The 14,364-nt window shown below is 41.5% G+C and overlaps 2 protein-coding genes and 1 non-coding gene across 3 annotated transcripts; 2 read left to right on the plus strand and 1 right to left on the minus strand.

Moving 5' to 3' along the window:
* Positions 1–394: 394 nt before the first annotated feature.
* LOC128972498 (cytochrome c oxidase subunit 7B, mitochondrial) lies at positions 395–2,987 on the minus strand. The gene is made up of 3 exons (XM_054388515.1): positions 2,857–2,987; positions 1,138–1,262; positions 395–589 (listed from the first exon to the last, which is right to left on the minus strand). The coding sequence occupies exons 1-3, from the start codon at positions 2,891–2,893 to the stop codon at positions 515–517; spliced, it is 237 nt and encodes a 78-aa protein (XP_054244490.1). The 5' UTR covers positions 2,894–2,987; the 3' UTR covers positions 395–514.
* Positions 2,988–3,203: 216 nt separating this feature from the next.
* On the plus strand, positions 3,204–3,319 carry TRNAL-CAA (transfer RNA leucine (anticodon CAA)). Its single transcript has 2 exons — positions 3,204–3,241; positions 3,274–3,319. It is a non-coding gene; the product is annotated as a tRNA-Leu (tRNA).
* Positions 3,320–4,677: 1,358 nt separating this feature from the next.
* MAGT1 (magnesium transporter 1) lies at positions 4,678–13,477 on the plus strand. The gene is made up of 9 exons (XM_054388864.1): positions 4,678–4,761; positions 5,649–5,818; positions 6,587–6,704; positions 7,969–8,109; positions 8,615–8,755; positions 9,617–9,706; positions 10,494–10,557; positions 12,756–12,830; positions 13,290–13,477. The coding sequence occupies exons 1-9, from the start codon at positions 4,678–4,680 to the stop codon at positions 13,475–13,477; spliced, it is 1,071 nt and encodes a 356-aa protein (XP_054244839.1).
* The last annotated feature ends 887 nt before the right edge of the window (positions 13,478–14,364 follow it).

Consider the following 14,364-nt stretch of genomic DNA (forward strand, 5'->3'; position numbering starts at 1 on the left):
TCTCAGCATCAGTTAATAGCACTGCTGGAATACTGCCTACTTCCAATTAAAAAAAAAAAAATCTCTCAAAGGCTGGGAGAAGCAGCTTGGAGAGTGATTCAAGACATAAAAATACTTCTGTGGGAAAAAAGAGCTCTCAACTTTGTTGCAGTAGAAGTCAGAGATAACGTGGTATCAACCCTGCAGTGGGAACACATGTAAGGTTCACTGAGGCACACGCATCTGGTTAAACAGACGATACCATGTTTTGGGTTTGTCCATCATCCACTACTGACTTTTACAGGAACAAATGGGCCTACCTAAAATAAGACTTAATTATTTTGAGCTTTTACATTGCTTCCTATACTTCAACTGACACAGAACAGAGAGGAATCCTAGAAGAGACAGACAGGTTTTTAGGTGTATTTATTAGACCAGGAATGCCACTGAGCAAGTGGCAATCACAGAACAAACACCATTACAATATCATTTTTTTCAGTGAAAGTGTAGACCAGTTAATTATAAGCAAAGGCTGTTACTCCCTCCATTCTTTTGGAGTGACTCTGCCAACAGGTGACAAGCCCCACTCTATTCCTATTTGTGTAAGTGCCTGTAGGAGGATAAAAATCAAAATTATTAACTCTGAAATAAAAGAAACCTTCTAATAGAAGGCTTTTTTTGTTGTTTCAGTTTAGATTTCTTGTATTAGAACATGACATTCATCTAATAAAGCAAGTAGAATTGATTTGTATTAAATAATATTTAAATACTTAAAAATACCTAGCTTTAGAACAAAGAATCTGTAATGTAAAACCCCTTCACCACACTGCTGGTTTCATCTATAATTTTTTCTGCTGAAAGCTTTAGCAGTACAGCTTAGAAATCCCAAGTAAAAAAGAGAACACTTGTGTTTCTACTACATTTTAAAATTAAGCAATAGAGTGGCACAGAAAAACTGTGTGTAATTCAAAATCAAAACATGAATTAACAACTTTCATCCCTATCACATCACTATCACTTACATAAAAAGCTCCTAAATTCTGGCCACACAAGTTATTTCAAAAAAGTGACCCCACCCCCCACCCCCCCCGTCAAACTCAACAGCTTGCAAGCTTACAGCTATAGTCACAACAGTGTGGTGATAAAAGGATGACTTACGTATCCCCAGACAACAGTGAAAACTGCAGCTCCACCAAGTAGTACCAGGTTTCCATATTTATCATGGAAGTCAGGCTCGTATTTGCGATGAGCTTGTCTTACTGCAGTACGCTGAATGCTATGAGCTAATCAATGTTAAAAAGAATTAGAAGAACAGAAATCAACTAAAATATACATTCAAACCATTCAAAATCCTCAGCTCCCCCAAACCAGAGGTAAGTGTAAGCATTAAAAGACTTCAAGAAAAGCTGAAAAAAAAATTAAATCTTTTGGACTTTGATGTTTGGAACGATTCCAAAAAACACTGCATTTTGTTTCAGCTGTCTGGATTTCTCTCTAGAAAGTTATTCCTGAAGTCTAATCCCAGTAAGAAAATCCTCTAAGTTCCCTCATTAATACTGCCTTCTTTCAGCCCTCACTGTGAAAGTTCAAGTATACTTCTATACATCACTGTATCTCTAATAAAATATCTTGTTTAGTACTTACGGTTTGCATTTCTATATATATGCATTTATATTATCAGAATATGTATCTAATATAAGCATTTTCACAATGAAACTCACTATCAAATTAAGAGGTTGCAGATAGTGGCATGGGAAATGCTTTTCTCATTCCTTCAGATTTTTGAAGGGAGGGGAGGAAGGTGAAAAAGGAAATATAAGTAACTGTGGGCTACACATGAGGTAAATAACAGAGAATGAAATACAGGAGCAAATCTTCAGATGAGAGAATGTATGATGTATGTTACATATGTACACCACAATAGATATACACATTATAAGGGGAAGACAGAGGGAAGAATAAAATCACCAGCTTTGTAACATAGAGACTGTTTAGTAGTTGTGTACAAAGCATTGGATGAGACAGTGATCTGTCCACAGACATCACAAAATATAATCTTTAGCTTCAGGTCAGTGTTTGACATTTACCCAAATATGACTAAAGATGATGATTGGCTATACCCATAATCCTGCTATATCCCTAGGATGCTCTGTGAGGCTACACAAGAGTTGTTTGAGGTTTTTTAAAAGAAGCTTGAATATATACCAAGCCAAATACATGCAGGCACCTCGGGCTAAGCACATAATGAAAAAAATACAGATTTGAGACAACCAGATCAAGGTCTGGGCAGTATCACTTAACAGGCAATTTTACTCTTAAGAGCTCGTCGTTAACTACACCTTGCCACCTCAAGCTGTAGCAGTAATCACAGAGCAGTTTTGGTTTGCAAAGACTTTCATCAAGTCCAACCGTTAACCCAGCAGTGCTAAGTCACCACTAAACCATGTCCCTCAGCACCACATCTCCACGGCTTTGAAAGCCCCCCGGGGATAGTGATTCCACCACTGCCCTGGGCAGCCTGTTCCAGGGCTTGACGATCGTCTGGGGAAATTTTTCCTAATGTCCAACCTCAACCTCTCCTGTAAGTCCGTTTCCTCTCATCCTATAGTTATCGAGAAGGCCGAGGAAGAGAACCCAAGGTCAGCTCAAGTAACAGTAACTAGGAAATAAAAGAGACAGAAAGAAAGGCAAAAAAAGCAGCAGACGAAGGACAGCAAGAGAGCCTCCCGCAGCTCCTCAGCTACCCTCACGACCCTCCTCCAGGACGGCCTTTACAGGGAAGGCAAGAAACAGGAGGGAGGCCCCCTGACGAAACTGCCTGCTCCCGAGAAATGCCCCCAGTAATTCTGTACCTCAGAGAACCTCCTCCCTTCTTACCGGCGAGGTTTAGAGCGGCCCTGGCCACAGGGAACATGCTGACAAGAGGAGCTGAGCCCCACCGCAACGGGACACAGGTACCCTTGGCGAGCCGTGAAAAACAAAATGGTCGCGCCGGAAGCGGCGGCCGTGTCGTGCCCCAGAGCCCTGTGGGTAACGCAGCCGCGCAGGGCCGGTTGAATGGTACCAACTCAGTGTAGCTGAGCGGGAGTAGGAAAAGCTCCGTAGCTGGAAGAGAGGCGAGTAAGGGCTGTTTATAGGGTCGGAAGCACTTGAAAGCGCAGGGGACGCGGGCGCGGTGGTGATGACAACCGTAAGGGGTTCCCGTCGGCCCCGGCTATCGCAGTGTCAGGATGGCCGAGTGGTCTAAGGCGCCAGACTCAAGGCGTTCCGCGCCTTCCCGTAGCGGGCTGGGTATTCTGGTCTCCATATGGAGGCGTGGGTTCGAATCCCACTTCTGACACCACTTTTGCTTCTTGAAACTGCTCTGTAAATTTAAATTAATGAAAGGACCGAAGTCCTAAACCCGGAGATTCTGGCGCAAACAGCGGTTGCAGCGAGGCTCGCGGCGCTAGAAATTTTTTTCATAGTGTGCACATCATCGAGTAGAGGAATAATAAAGCATAACTTTTTCTGTGGCATTTACACATGATAGCCTGTTAACATTACATACAGGCTGAGAATTTCCTGATTTTAACAATATTTGCAACACACGACCCAGCAATATATATATGTATAAAATAAACCAAGGGAGCTACCAATTAAGTTCTTTGGAGGGATTTTTTGTTGGTTTGTTTTGGTTTTTTTTAGCTTACCAACCTGAAGTCTGGCCTCTTGCTGCAGTGCTCCCAGGACCTCCTATGGCCTGAGTACACTGGCTGTGCAGCAGTTAAAAACACAGTATCATTTTGGTTGAAAAAGAGCTTTCAGATCATTAAGCCCAACTACATCCAATACTGTGAGGTCACCATGATCCTCAGCACCACTTCTATGAAGCTTTTTAAGTCCCTACAGGGTTGGCGATTCCAGCACTGCCCTCAGCAGACAGTTCCAGGCCTTGACAAGCCTTTTGGGGAAGAAGTTTTTCCTAATATTCAACTGGCACAACTTGAGGCTGTTTCCTCTCATCCTGTCACTTGATTCTTGGTAGACTGTTCCCCACCTAGCTCCAACCTCCTTTCAGGGAGCTGTGGAAAGCAAGAAGGTCACCGCTCAGCTTCTTTTTCTCCACACTAAACAACCCCAGTTCCTCAGCTGCTCCTCACAAGACGTGTTCTCTAGACCCTTTTCCAGCTTTGTTGCCCTTCTCTGGACCTACTCCAGCACAATCACAGCTTTAGTCCTGCTGGCCACAATATTGCTGATCCTGACCGGGATGCTGTGCTGTTTGCCTTCTTGGCCACCTGAGTACACATTGGCTCGCCTTCAGCCACCGTCAACCAAATTTTGCAATGATCTTTTCCAACCAAAGTAATCCTATGTCTGACGAGCCGCACGTGCTGAGGATAGCCCGAATGTATACTAAACGTGAGGTGTGTGTGCTGCATCAGGACAGCAGGAACACCCCCGCTGCCGCCATCACCAGCGTTTGCCGGCCCGCCTCAGAGCGGCACGACCCACCCTCGCTCAGGATTCCGCCAATCATACCGCTCCAGCTTGCCTCGCTCCTATGGGCTAGCGGCAGCCCCTGCTGGAGACAGGTTCAACAAATCGGAAGCCGGTGGTTAGTCGCGGGCCGGTACGCGGCCAATAGGAAAAGTGTGAGGGTTGCCGATGGCTCGGAGTCTGCCAATACGCGTGAGGTACTGGACTGGGATGGCTATGGCGGCGTTGCCGATGCTGGTGCTGCTGTTGCTGGCGGTGGCTTGGGGCGGGCCGGCCGCCGCGGGGCAGAAGCGGAAGGAGGTGAGGAGCTGTCGGGAGCCTCCTTACTTGTGGCCGGGCAGCGGAGCGGGGTCGAGCCGCACTAGGCCGGGTCGCGGCGGGTTCCCGCGGACATTGGCCTGCGCTGAGGTCGTACAGCACCGAGCACCCCAGGCTGAGGGCAGGGCAAGGCAAGGCCTGGCGGGCCACACTCTGGGCGGTTTGGCCTCGCCCGGGTCGCCCGCGAGCTTCCCCAGCCTAAGGTTCTGCTGTCCTCGGCGGCACTGGCCGGGCTGTGAGGGGAGGCCGGAGGCCTCGCCCGGGGACTGAGGGGAGTGGTTGGCTTCTCACAGTCGCACATTCTGATTTTTGTTGTATTTTTGGGTGCGTTTAATTCCAAATTCTTTTATTCCTATAAAAATCGCTCTTAAGAGTGTTGTCTTCCTGGTGTGCGGGATTGGGAGAGGAGGGCGGGTGGGTGGACTGCCTTTGGTCGTAATCACAAAAGCGGCTCTTACTACACTCTTAACTCCCTGGTTTTGTAAAGATCCCTCTGTACATACTTGTGTCAGCTGGAAGTCAAAGAAGAGTAGTTTGCTGTTTGAAGTATTTCTCAGTAGAAGGGTGTTAATAAGGAGTAGAGAAGTACTGTGGCAGATTCACACAATCTTCTTGCACTAAGTTTCGGGTGTTGTCACTTATTTCATACTTTACTGTATTATGCTATAGAATTGCTTGGCTCATTTTTAATGAAGAGCTTGGTGTTGAGCACTCCTGAGTTCACCTGGAGTTGTTGGTGCTCTTATGAAACACAGAGCACCTGTTTGTCATATCAGACCTAAAAGCCTTCAAGTTTGTACTGTGAGGCTGGAAAGAAAAAACAACTGAAAAATAAGCGGTGTTTCTTTGGCTTTTTTTTTTTTTTTCAGATGGTGTTATCAGAGAAAGTGAACCAGCTAATGGAGTGGGCCAGCAAAAGATCCGTTATTCGAATGAATGGTGACAAATTTAGGCGCCTTGTGAAGGCACCACCCAGAAATTACTCTGTGATTGTGATGTTCACTGCTCTTCAGCCTCATAGACAGTGTGTTGTGTGCAAGTAAGAGCTTCATTTAGTCCTAAATTGGAACTTGACAATCGTCATATGCTTTATAGGGAATTAAGTTTAAGAATAGGATAAAGCTCATTTATGTGGGAAGAGTATACTAGGGCATGTTACAATAAGATTATCATTGAAATTAGATGTGTGAGAATTTCTGTAATATGCATGTGAGAAGACAACATAGTCCTTAATTATTTTTCTCCTTCCTAAAGTATCACTACTTTGCAGAAATAATAGTCACACTGACAGGCTTCTGGAGAAAAACAGTGAAGACTCAACTGTCCTGGCATGAGCTGCTGAATAAATACTTGCAGAATTACTGCTGGCCATGCAGTCTAAAACTTGTTGTTAATTAATATGATGATTGGCACTTACTTATTTCTAATACATGCTGCATCCTTAACCATATGATAGCTTTCGTATATTAATCTCGAGGTGGCAGAAGTCTGTAAAGATTATTTTTATAACTAGTTACTTGAAATCAATTGGTTTCCCATGGATGTGGGGGCACACCTGTACTTGGTGCTCTGTGGACTAGCAAATTATTAGCTGCTGGTTTCCACTTCAAATGCCAGTTAGAAATTACCACTGCCTGTGTTTGTGGACTCAACAGAACTTGCCCTTGCATTTAAAAACACTAGAAGAACAATGTGAAGGTGGGTGATGAAACCATTACTGGGCTGGGTGGCTACATCTCCCTCAGCCATTTAATAACAAGTGTTCTGGACAAACATCTGATACAGCATCTCCTTGTGTGTTTTACAGGCAAGCTGATGAGGAATACCAGATTCTGGCAAACTCGTGGCGATATTCCAGTGCATTTACTAATAAGATTTTTTTTGCCATGGTAGATTTTGATGAAGGCTCAGATGTATTTCAGATGGTAATGTTTGTCTTTCTCTTTTCTGATTTTACTTTTAACATGGGTTTTGGAGACTGGGGGCAAGAAAGTGAAGATTTATGTGGAATTTAGTGTTACAATGATAAAAGAAAAGTTAAAAGCTGCCACAGAAGAAATGAAAAGAGCAGAGGGCAGTGGCATGTTTGCAGTGATAACTGACAGAGCTGACAAACCTGGCTTCTCTGAGTCTTTTCTGTTTGTCTGCTATAATAACTTACAGTGTAATTCTTAACACAGTTGTTCAATGATACATGATGAGGCAAGACAGATCACACTGATCTCATTAGGAGCATCTATTACAATTTTTTGATCAATAGAGAATGACAGATTAGGCTTTCAGTGTGGGTTAACTTACTTCTCTTCTCAAGTACCCAGTCATTTTGCTCTTCTATTAACATTGTGTAAGCTGTTACTTTTTAAAAATACTTGAAAAGATTTCAGATAGGCTTGCAATTGTGGATCATCTTAGTAGTTCTCTTTTTTTTTTAATTTTTAGAGCTACTCATCTCTATTTAAAAGCTACACAATTTAGGCAATGATACTTTATTAAGTGGAACCTTTCAGACTGGAAAGATTCACACCACAAGAAGCAAAGTGTCTTTTATTATTCTTGTTAAATTTTCCCCTAGTGTTACATAAAAAAAATAATTAATCAAGCTATGGTCTTTAAAAATCATTGTATGCATTCCTATTTGGCAGATTTATCTTCCAAAAGTGGTGTTTAGAGGGCAAACATATAAAAAATCATGAAACACTGTGGGAAAAATAGTGTTAGGAAACAACAGAACTGCATTTTATAATCAACTACTTTTATTTGCCTATGATAACCTCTCCTTAACTGATCTGAGTCTTTGGACTCAGTAGCTGTAGATCTGAGTACTAACAATGGAATGTCAGTCACTCAGAAGGCTTGCTTAAAAGAGAAAAGCCTACTCAGAAGTGATAATGTTTTTCTAAGATGTCCAGAAGAGCTGGTGACAGAGCTAAAAAAAACTTCCTCAATGCTAAAGGGAGAAAACAGGATGGAATACAAAAGGAAAAGTGCAGGATGCAGTGATTACTTTTATGAAATACAGCAGTGCAAGCCTCTTTATTTTCTTCTGTAAGCCATTGCCAAAGAAACCTATTTATTAAAGCTTTTCATGATTGATACAGTGACTGTGTTGCAAGATTGAAATGGAATAGAATTGTGTTACTAAACAGATGTTTTATGCTGCTTTGTCTTCTATGAATTTCCTAAATACAGCTAAATATGAATTCTGCTCCAACCTTCATTAACTTTCCTGCTAAAGGGAAGCCTAAGCGAGGTGACACATATGAACTTCAGGTGCGTGGCTTTGCAGCTGAGCAGCTTGCTCGTTGGGTGGCTGACAGAACTGATGTCAATGTAAGTATTCACTGACTTTTCCCAGGACCGCCTCTGCAGCAGTCCTTTACTGTGTCATTCTAGCTGTGAAATATGTCAGTTGTGTCCTGTAGCTGCTGATCTGCTTTCAGATACTCTAAATAGTTCTTGTCTACAAAATCTAGTTTGGGGACGTGACTCCATTTCTTAAGTTCCTTTACATTCTGTGTTCTAATGTTTTGTGTAGCTCTGTATGTGGTAAGACGGGAAAGCTCATCTACTTCCTTCTCCTTGTTCCTACAGAATAAAAAACAGCCTTGAAATTATTAGGTAGGGTAAAGATGCATAAAACTGAAGTTACAGTAATAAAGGAAGCAGCACTGTTCATTTCCCAAGTCAGCTTTATTACACAGAAAATGTTTGCATGTGTGTTGATATATTTTCCTACTCAAACGTATTGCGGGCTTTGTTAACAGAGTGTGTCTGCTATGTGCTGTAATGGTAATAATTCAATTCAAGGAAGATAATTTCAACTTCATCTATTTAGATCCGGGTGATAAGGCCACCAAACTATGCTGGACCACTGATGCTGGGACTGCTGCTTGCCGTCATTGGAGGACTCGTGTATCTGCGTGGAAGCAATCTGGATTTCCTGTATAACAAAACTGTCTGGGCCCTTGCTGCTTTGGTGAGAAATTATAGTTCTTGTCTGCTTGGTGTCATGAGTTTTGTAGCAATTAAGTCTTTAAAAGATTTTGTAGTTAAAGATACTTTAACCTGGTAGAGGAAAATGAGGTCTGATAATATTATTTGATCCCAGTCTCTTCAGCCAGATTAATGCTTGATTAGATGCCTTTTATGCCAATAAAATGTAGGACATTGCTTAGCATGAGACTGTATTCCAAACTATTTTGTATAAAATGAAAAATATCCTGGGTTGCAGCAAAAACACTGTTGCCAGCAGGCTGAGGAGACAGTTCTCCTCCTCTGCTCTCATGAGACCCCACCTGCAGCAATGTGTGCAGGTTTGGAGCCCCTAACACTAGGAACTGTTAGAGTGGGGCCAGAGCTGGCCATGAAGATAATCTGAGTGCTGGAGCCCCTGTGCTGTGAGGTCAGACTAAGAGAATTGGAGTTGTTCAGCCTGGGGAAGAGAAGACTCTGGGGAGACCTTAATGCTCTATTTGAAGGGGACTGCAAGATGACTGGAGAGGGACTCTTTACAAAGGCATGGAGCGACAGGATTGAGGGGTAATGGCTTCAAACTGGAAGAAGCTGGATTTAGGTTAGAAATTATGAATAAATTCTTACCCATGAGGGTGGCGAGGCACTGGAACAGGTTATCCAGAGTAGTTGTCGAGGCTCAAAGCCAGGTTGGATGGGGCCTTGAGCAACCTGGTCTAGTGGGAGGTGTCCCTGCCCACGCAGGGAGGTTACAAAAAGGTGATCTTCAAGATAGTTTCCACCCCAAACCATTCTGTGATTGTAGGAAATTAGTAAAAAATTATAATCAAAACCTTTAGTAAAGTATTTCTTCTTTCCTCCTCAGTGTTTTGTATTAGCAATGACATCAGGCCAGATGTGGAACCACATAAGAGGTCCACCGTATGCTCATAAGAATCCCCATACAGGACAAGTGGTAAGTCTGTCTTCATTTTTCTTTTCTGCATTTCTGTTGTAGTTCTACAGAATGAGGCTGGTACTAAAAGAGGTGAGTCAGTGCTGATACTGTTTTTGGCTTCTTTCTTTGTAAGTCAGTGAGGCTGACCTCTTTTGCAGTGAGCAAGGCAAATTGCAGAGCTGTTGATCAGCTCAGAGAGGGACTGCCTTCTCTTAAAAGATGCCTGTAAAAGAGGGGTTTTGCTTTGTGTGAAACAGGAATGTTAGAGCTCCAGTCAAGATTTAGATTTTCTTCCAATTAGCTCTATCCTTTTTTTGGCTCAAACAGAAGGAGAAACTTTGAAAATTCATCCTTTACTGCTAAGAAATCACACATTCCTAATCTTAATCCAGAACAGGTGCTCTGTTGTGTAATTGCTGTGTGACAACTGCAACCATTACTGTCCCTAAACTGAGGAACAGTGTACATAACTTAAGAGTCTAAGGGCTTGGATGTGGCTCTGATCACAGTGGGTGCAAGAGAGTATTTTGCCCTGCTGAACACAGGATCTGGACCTCGAAGACTGGAACTGCACTTACATCATCTGAATGATACTTTGGTCTGATTATCTATGTTAATAGAAGAAGGTTTTTTGAAGCTGACACAGGTCTTCCGAAAACTCAGTGGTCAACAGCTGAAATTGTGCTCTAAGTTTTGTCTCCTGAAAGGGACAGTGCAAAGCCCAGTTCCAGGCTCTAGCTGTTGTTAATCATGTCAAAGTTGACTCCAGTCTTTTCTAAATTCAATTACTCTTTGTCTCTTACAGAGTTATATCCATGGGAGCAGCCAAGCCCAATTTGTGGCAGAAACACACATTGTTTTTCTGCTTAGTATCCTTCCTACTGAGAAGCATACGGTCAGTGATGATTGTTCTGTGATCTTATGCTGCTGCCTTTCCTATGAAGACACTTTGTCAGGACTTGAACTTGCCATGTAACACTGATGCAGAAGCTTGTGGAGTCTTTCTGTGTTGAAAATTATCCTTTTATACCACACCAGTAATCTTTAAATTCAACAGAAAAATAGCTACTGCTTTCTTACCACCTTCTTCCTTGCTTATTGACTGAACTGAATACAGTGTTAAAGATGTGGATCTTTGTGGAATTGTGAGATTCTTCAGGATAGCCCATTCCTCTGTGTGTGTCTTTTATCTTTCAATCTAACTTGGGTCTTGCTTTGGTGTCGAAAGCTGCCTTCTGTTACTGATCTTTCTTCTTTTATTTATTTTCTTCTTTTAATCTTACAATTCATTCATGCTAATGATTCAGGACTTTTTTCCTTGCTGGTATTATGCCATCAAGAAAGACAAGTGGAAAGTTGAAGGTTGAGACCTTCTGCTGTTCTCTTTGGAGTTACAAGAATTCTCAAAAATTCAGTGCTCTTTTCTTCTGTTCCCACTTCAATGTTTTTGATCCATCATCTGTAACTTTAGTCAGCTCTGAGTCACACTTTTCTTCCTTGTCATCTCTGTCAGCCTGTGCATTCTTTTATCTTGTATTAAGGATTTAAAATTTCATTTAGTATTTTTTTATTGCAGCTTCACAGTCCCAAATTATTTACATTTTATAATAGACAAGTGCAGAGTACAGCAGACTTACTGCAGACACATTTAAAAACTTCATTTAAAGTACCTGTCCTCTTAGCTGCTTCACAATGATTTAACAAACCTCTTCTCTTGAAACAGCCACATTTGTTTACAGAGTGACTTCTACTTATTTCTTCCCTTCTTATTCTGTTGAAAATCCTAATTCCAGCAAGTAAAACAATGGGGAGTTTATAATAATACAAAGTAGGTAACATGTTTAAATGCGCTGTTGCTAAAAATTCTGTGTATTCATGATCATTGTAACGCCAAACATCCATTTGGAGTGGGACTTCACATCTTTTAGTTATTACTGTACTTCCGATGAACTCAAAATCCAACCTGGAAAATTTTGTTGATACTTATTGTTGTTACTGCTGTCCATCACATTGAGGACCCAACTCCCAGTCACTGGAGACTTTTAAAAAGGTGAAATTGGCAAGGTTCCTCTAGGTTCAGGTCACTTTTCTCTTGTGCTGAAAGTAGACTGTGTCTGAAAGAAAAAGATTCCTTAATGTTCCTGTTGCAGTCAGTGATAAGTATTTCTCATTTCAGGAGGAGGATTTGGACTGAACATCTGTAGTGAAATGGAATTAAACCTTTGGGAATTCTGTCTTTTCCACTGGACCCACTATTTTGCTTTGCTAGGATTCATTTGCAGATGTCAGCCCTTTTAAATTGTCTCTGCTTCCTTAATATTACAAGCTTTGATTACAAAGCTGGAAGCGGGGAGATTCAGGCTGGATGTGAGGAAGAAGTTCTTCACCATGAGAGTGGTGAGAGCCTGGAATGGGTTGTCCAGGGAGGTGGTTGAGGCCCCATCCCTGGTGGTGTTTAAGGCCAGGATGGATGAGGCTCTGGCCAGCCTGATGTAGTGTGAGGTGTCCCTGCCCATGGCAGGGGGGTTTGGAACTGGCTGATCCTTGTGGTCCCTTCCAACCCTGACTGATTCTATGATTCAATGATATTTTTTTGATTAAGATTTAGAACAGACTGAAATATTGCTACTTGAAAGATGTTCTGTTAGATAAAATATTGCCTGTGTTTTATTCCTTCTATTAACTGAGTAAAGTGCAGAAACTGCATTTCTTTGGGGATTTCCCAGTGGAATAGAACAGGGATATGAGCAGATGAAGCTCCCTGGAAGGAGTGCTGTTTCATAGCAAGCTGAGATAATAAATCATGGTTTTAATTTCGTGTCAAGTCCTACTATGCTTTCCAGTCTATATTTTAAACTTTGTATTTATCTTCTTTAAGGAGTTGCCATTATGAATGCCTTTCAGTGGCTTTTTTCCTCCCATAGTTACTTTTTGGCTGGAAAGTCTCTAATTTTTCCAGTGAGGTTTAATGTCCCAGGTATGGTGTGGGAGCTGAATTTACAAGATTAGGAATGAGTGTATTAAGTCTGTTGTATTTTGTTGATTTAGCCTTAAACAACACCCATAGATGCTGGTGTTACTTTAGGAATGATACTCCTCCATGAAGCTGCTACTTCTGACATGGATGTGGGAAAAAGAAAAAGTGAGTACTAACACTTTTTTTCTCTAACAGAAGATATATTAGTAGAGATATTTGATTTAATAGGAAAGGTTTTGCACTGTGGGTTTTTGTATACTTTCCATCTCTAAGCAGAACCAAATTGTTAAATTTCCAGACAGCATTTGAAGTTGCTTAGCAAATTGCAAGATAAACTCAAAGCCCTTTTGGAAGACGGGGAGATTTTAAGATACTTTGCAGTGTTTTGCTAGTAAGAATGAGAAGAAGGGATGCAGTTTCCCCTAAAGCAGGGGTATGAAGTTGATATGCAAGAGGAATTGGAAAGAAAATTTGCATTAATTCAGTTCCTCTCAGTGACTATTAGAAAGGTCTTGTCTGACCAAAACTGGAAGTGCTACAGAATGCTTTTAGAAACTTTGGTCACTGTGGTGTGTTTAGGGGCTGCTGTTACTTTACCACAATCTTTCTCTCCATCTCTTGCAGTTATGTGTATTGCTGGTATTGGCTTGGTGGTCTTATCATTCAGCTGGTTGTTGTCTGTCTTCAGATCTAAATACCATGGCTACCCATACAGGTATGTCTGTCTTGCTGCTTCAGTCATTGTTTCCCTGTCATTGCAATACAACTACAACACACAGGCTTTTTCAAAGGAATTGAGTAAACAAAAGTGAGAACTTAAACCTCTGGTATCACTCTTGATCTTTGATTCTATGATTAGCATACAATACATATGAAAACAGCCAGGTTGGAAGAGACCTCCAAGAACATCCAGTCCAACCTATCACCCAGCCCTATCCAATCAACTAGCCCATGGCACGAAGTGAATGAATTTGTCCCTGCTTACTGGTATTTCCTAGTCTGGTGATATTAATATAAACCAGACTGGAGAAACAGGCCAAGAACGTATTTTATGAAATGTAATTTGGCAGTAAATACTATTTTAAAAATGCTCAACTTTTTCAAGAGTGGCAATATTGGTTGATACAATCTCCAGAAATAGCAGGATTTGGTGGATATAATGATTTTTCAACTGAGCCAAAACAAAGATTGTGGTACTCTCTTTCATACCATTACATATTATAAAATATTTATATTCTTATAGTGGCATCTCAGCCAATTTATACTGAAAACAAATGTCTTTTTTTCTCTTTCTCCATATTCATACATCTTGATTATTAATCCTTATTGTGAGCACAAGGAGGATGGCTGCTGCTTTAAAGCTGCACGCATTTTGGGATTGCTTCTGTAAATAGTCTAACACTTATTGACTGACTGCTTAATATATCTGTATATAGGTGATGCATGTAGATATCTTGTGTGGTTTTACTGTTTTTTGTGCATTTTGGAGGAAAAAATTCATGTTGAGGGACCAGCTTCAAACCATTTCAGGTTCTGCAAAGAGTTTAATTTGCCTGGAAGACTAATCCCATAGGTAGATGTTTTCACTTCTCTGAGAAGTCAGTTCTTCTTTAAAAATATCTAAATAGTAAAGCTGTTATTTCATAAAGACTTTTCTCAAGACCAGAAGAGAGCTGAGCTTATTCCCTGCTTAATCGGC

Source organism: Indicator indicator, chromosome 17 (assembly GCF_027791375.1).
Source record: "Indicator indicator isolate 239-I01 chromosome 17, UM_Iind_1.1, whole genome shotgun sequence".
Taxonomy (NCBI): Eukaryota; Metazoa; Chordata; class Aves; order Piciformes; family Indicatoridae; genus Indicator; species Indicator indicator.

What these genes read in the sequence shown, in the direction of transcription:
- LOC128972498 (XM_054388515.1), bottom strand. Translation starts at nt 2,893, where the DNA reads ATGTTCCCTGTGGCCAGGGCCGCTCTAAACCTCGCCG. An exon ending in GGCCGCTCTAAACCTCGCCG is followed by an intron (nt 1,263 to 2,856) that starts GTAAGAAGGGAG and finishes AACATTGATTAG; the next exon opens with CTCATAGCATTCAGCGTACT. An exon ending in TCACTGTTGTCTGGGGATAC is followed by an intron (nt 590 to 1,137) that starts GTAAGTCATCCT and finishes ATCCTCCTACAG; the next exon opens with GCACTTACACAAATAGGAAT.
- MAGT1 (XM_054388864.1), top strand. Translation starts at nt 4,678, where the DNA reads ATGGCGGCGTTGCCGATGCTGGTGCTGCTGTTGCTGGCGGTGGCTTGG. An exon ending in GCTCAGATGTATTTCAGATG is followed by an intron (nt 6,705 to 7,968) that starts GTAATGTTTGTC and finishes TCCTAAATACAG; the next exon opens with CTAAATATGAATTCTGCTCC. An exon ending in GGATGTGGGAAAAAGAAAAA is followed by an intron (nt 12,831 to 13,289) that starts GTGAGTACTAAC and finishes CATCTCTTGCAG; the next exon opens with TTATGTGTATTGCTGGTATT.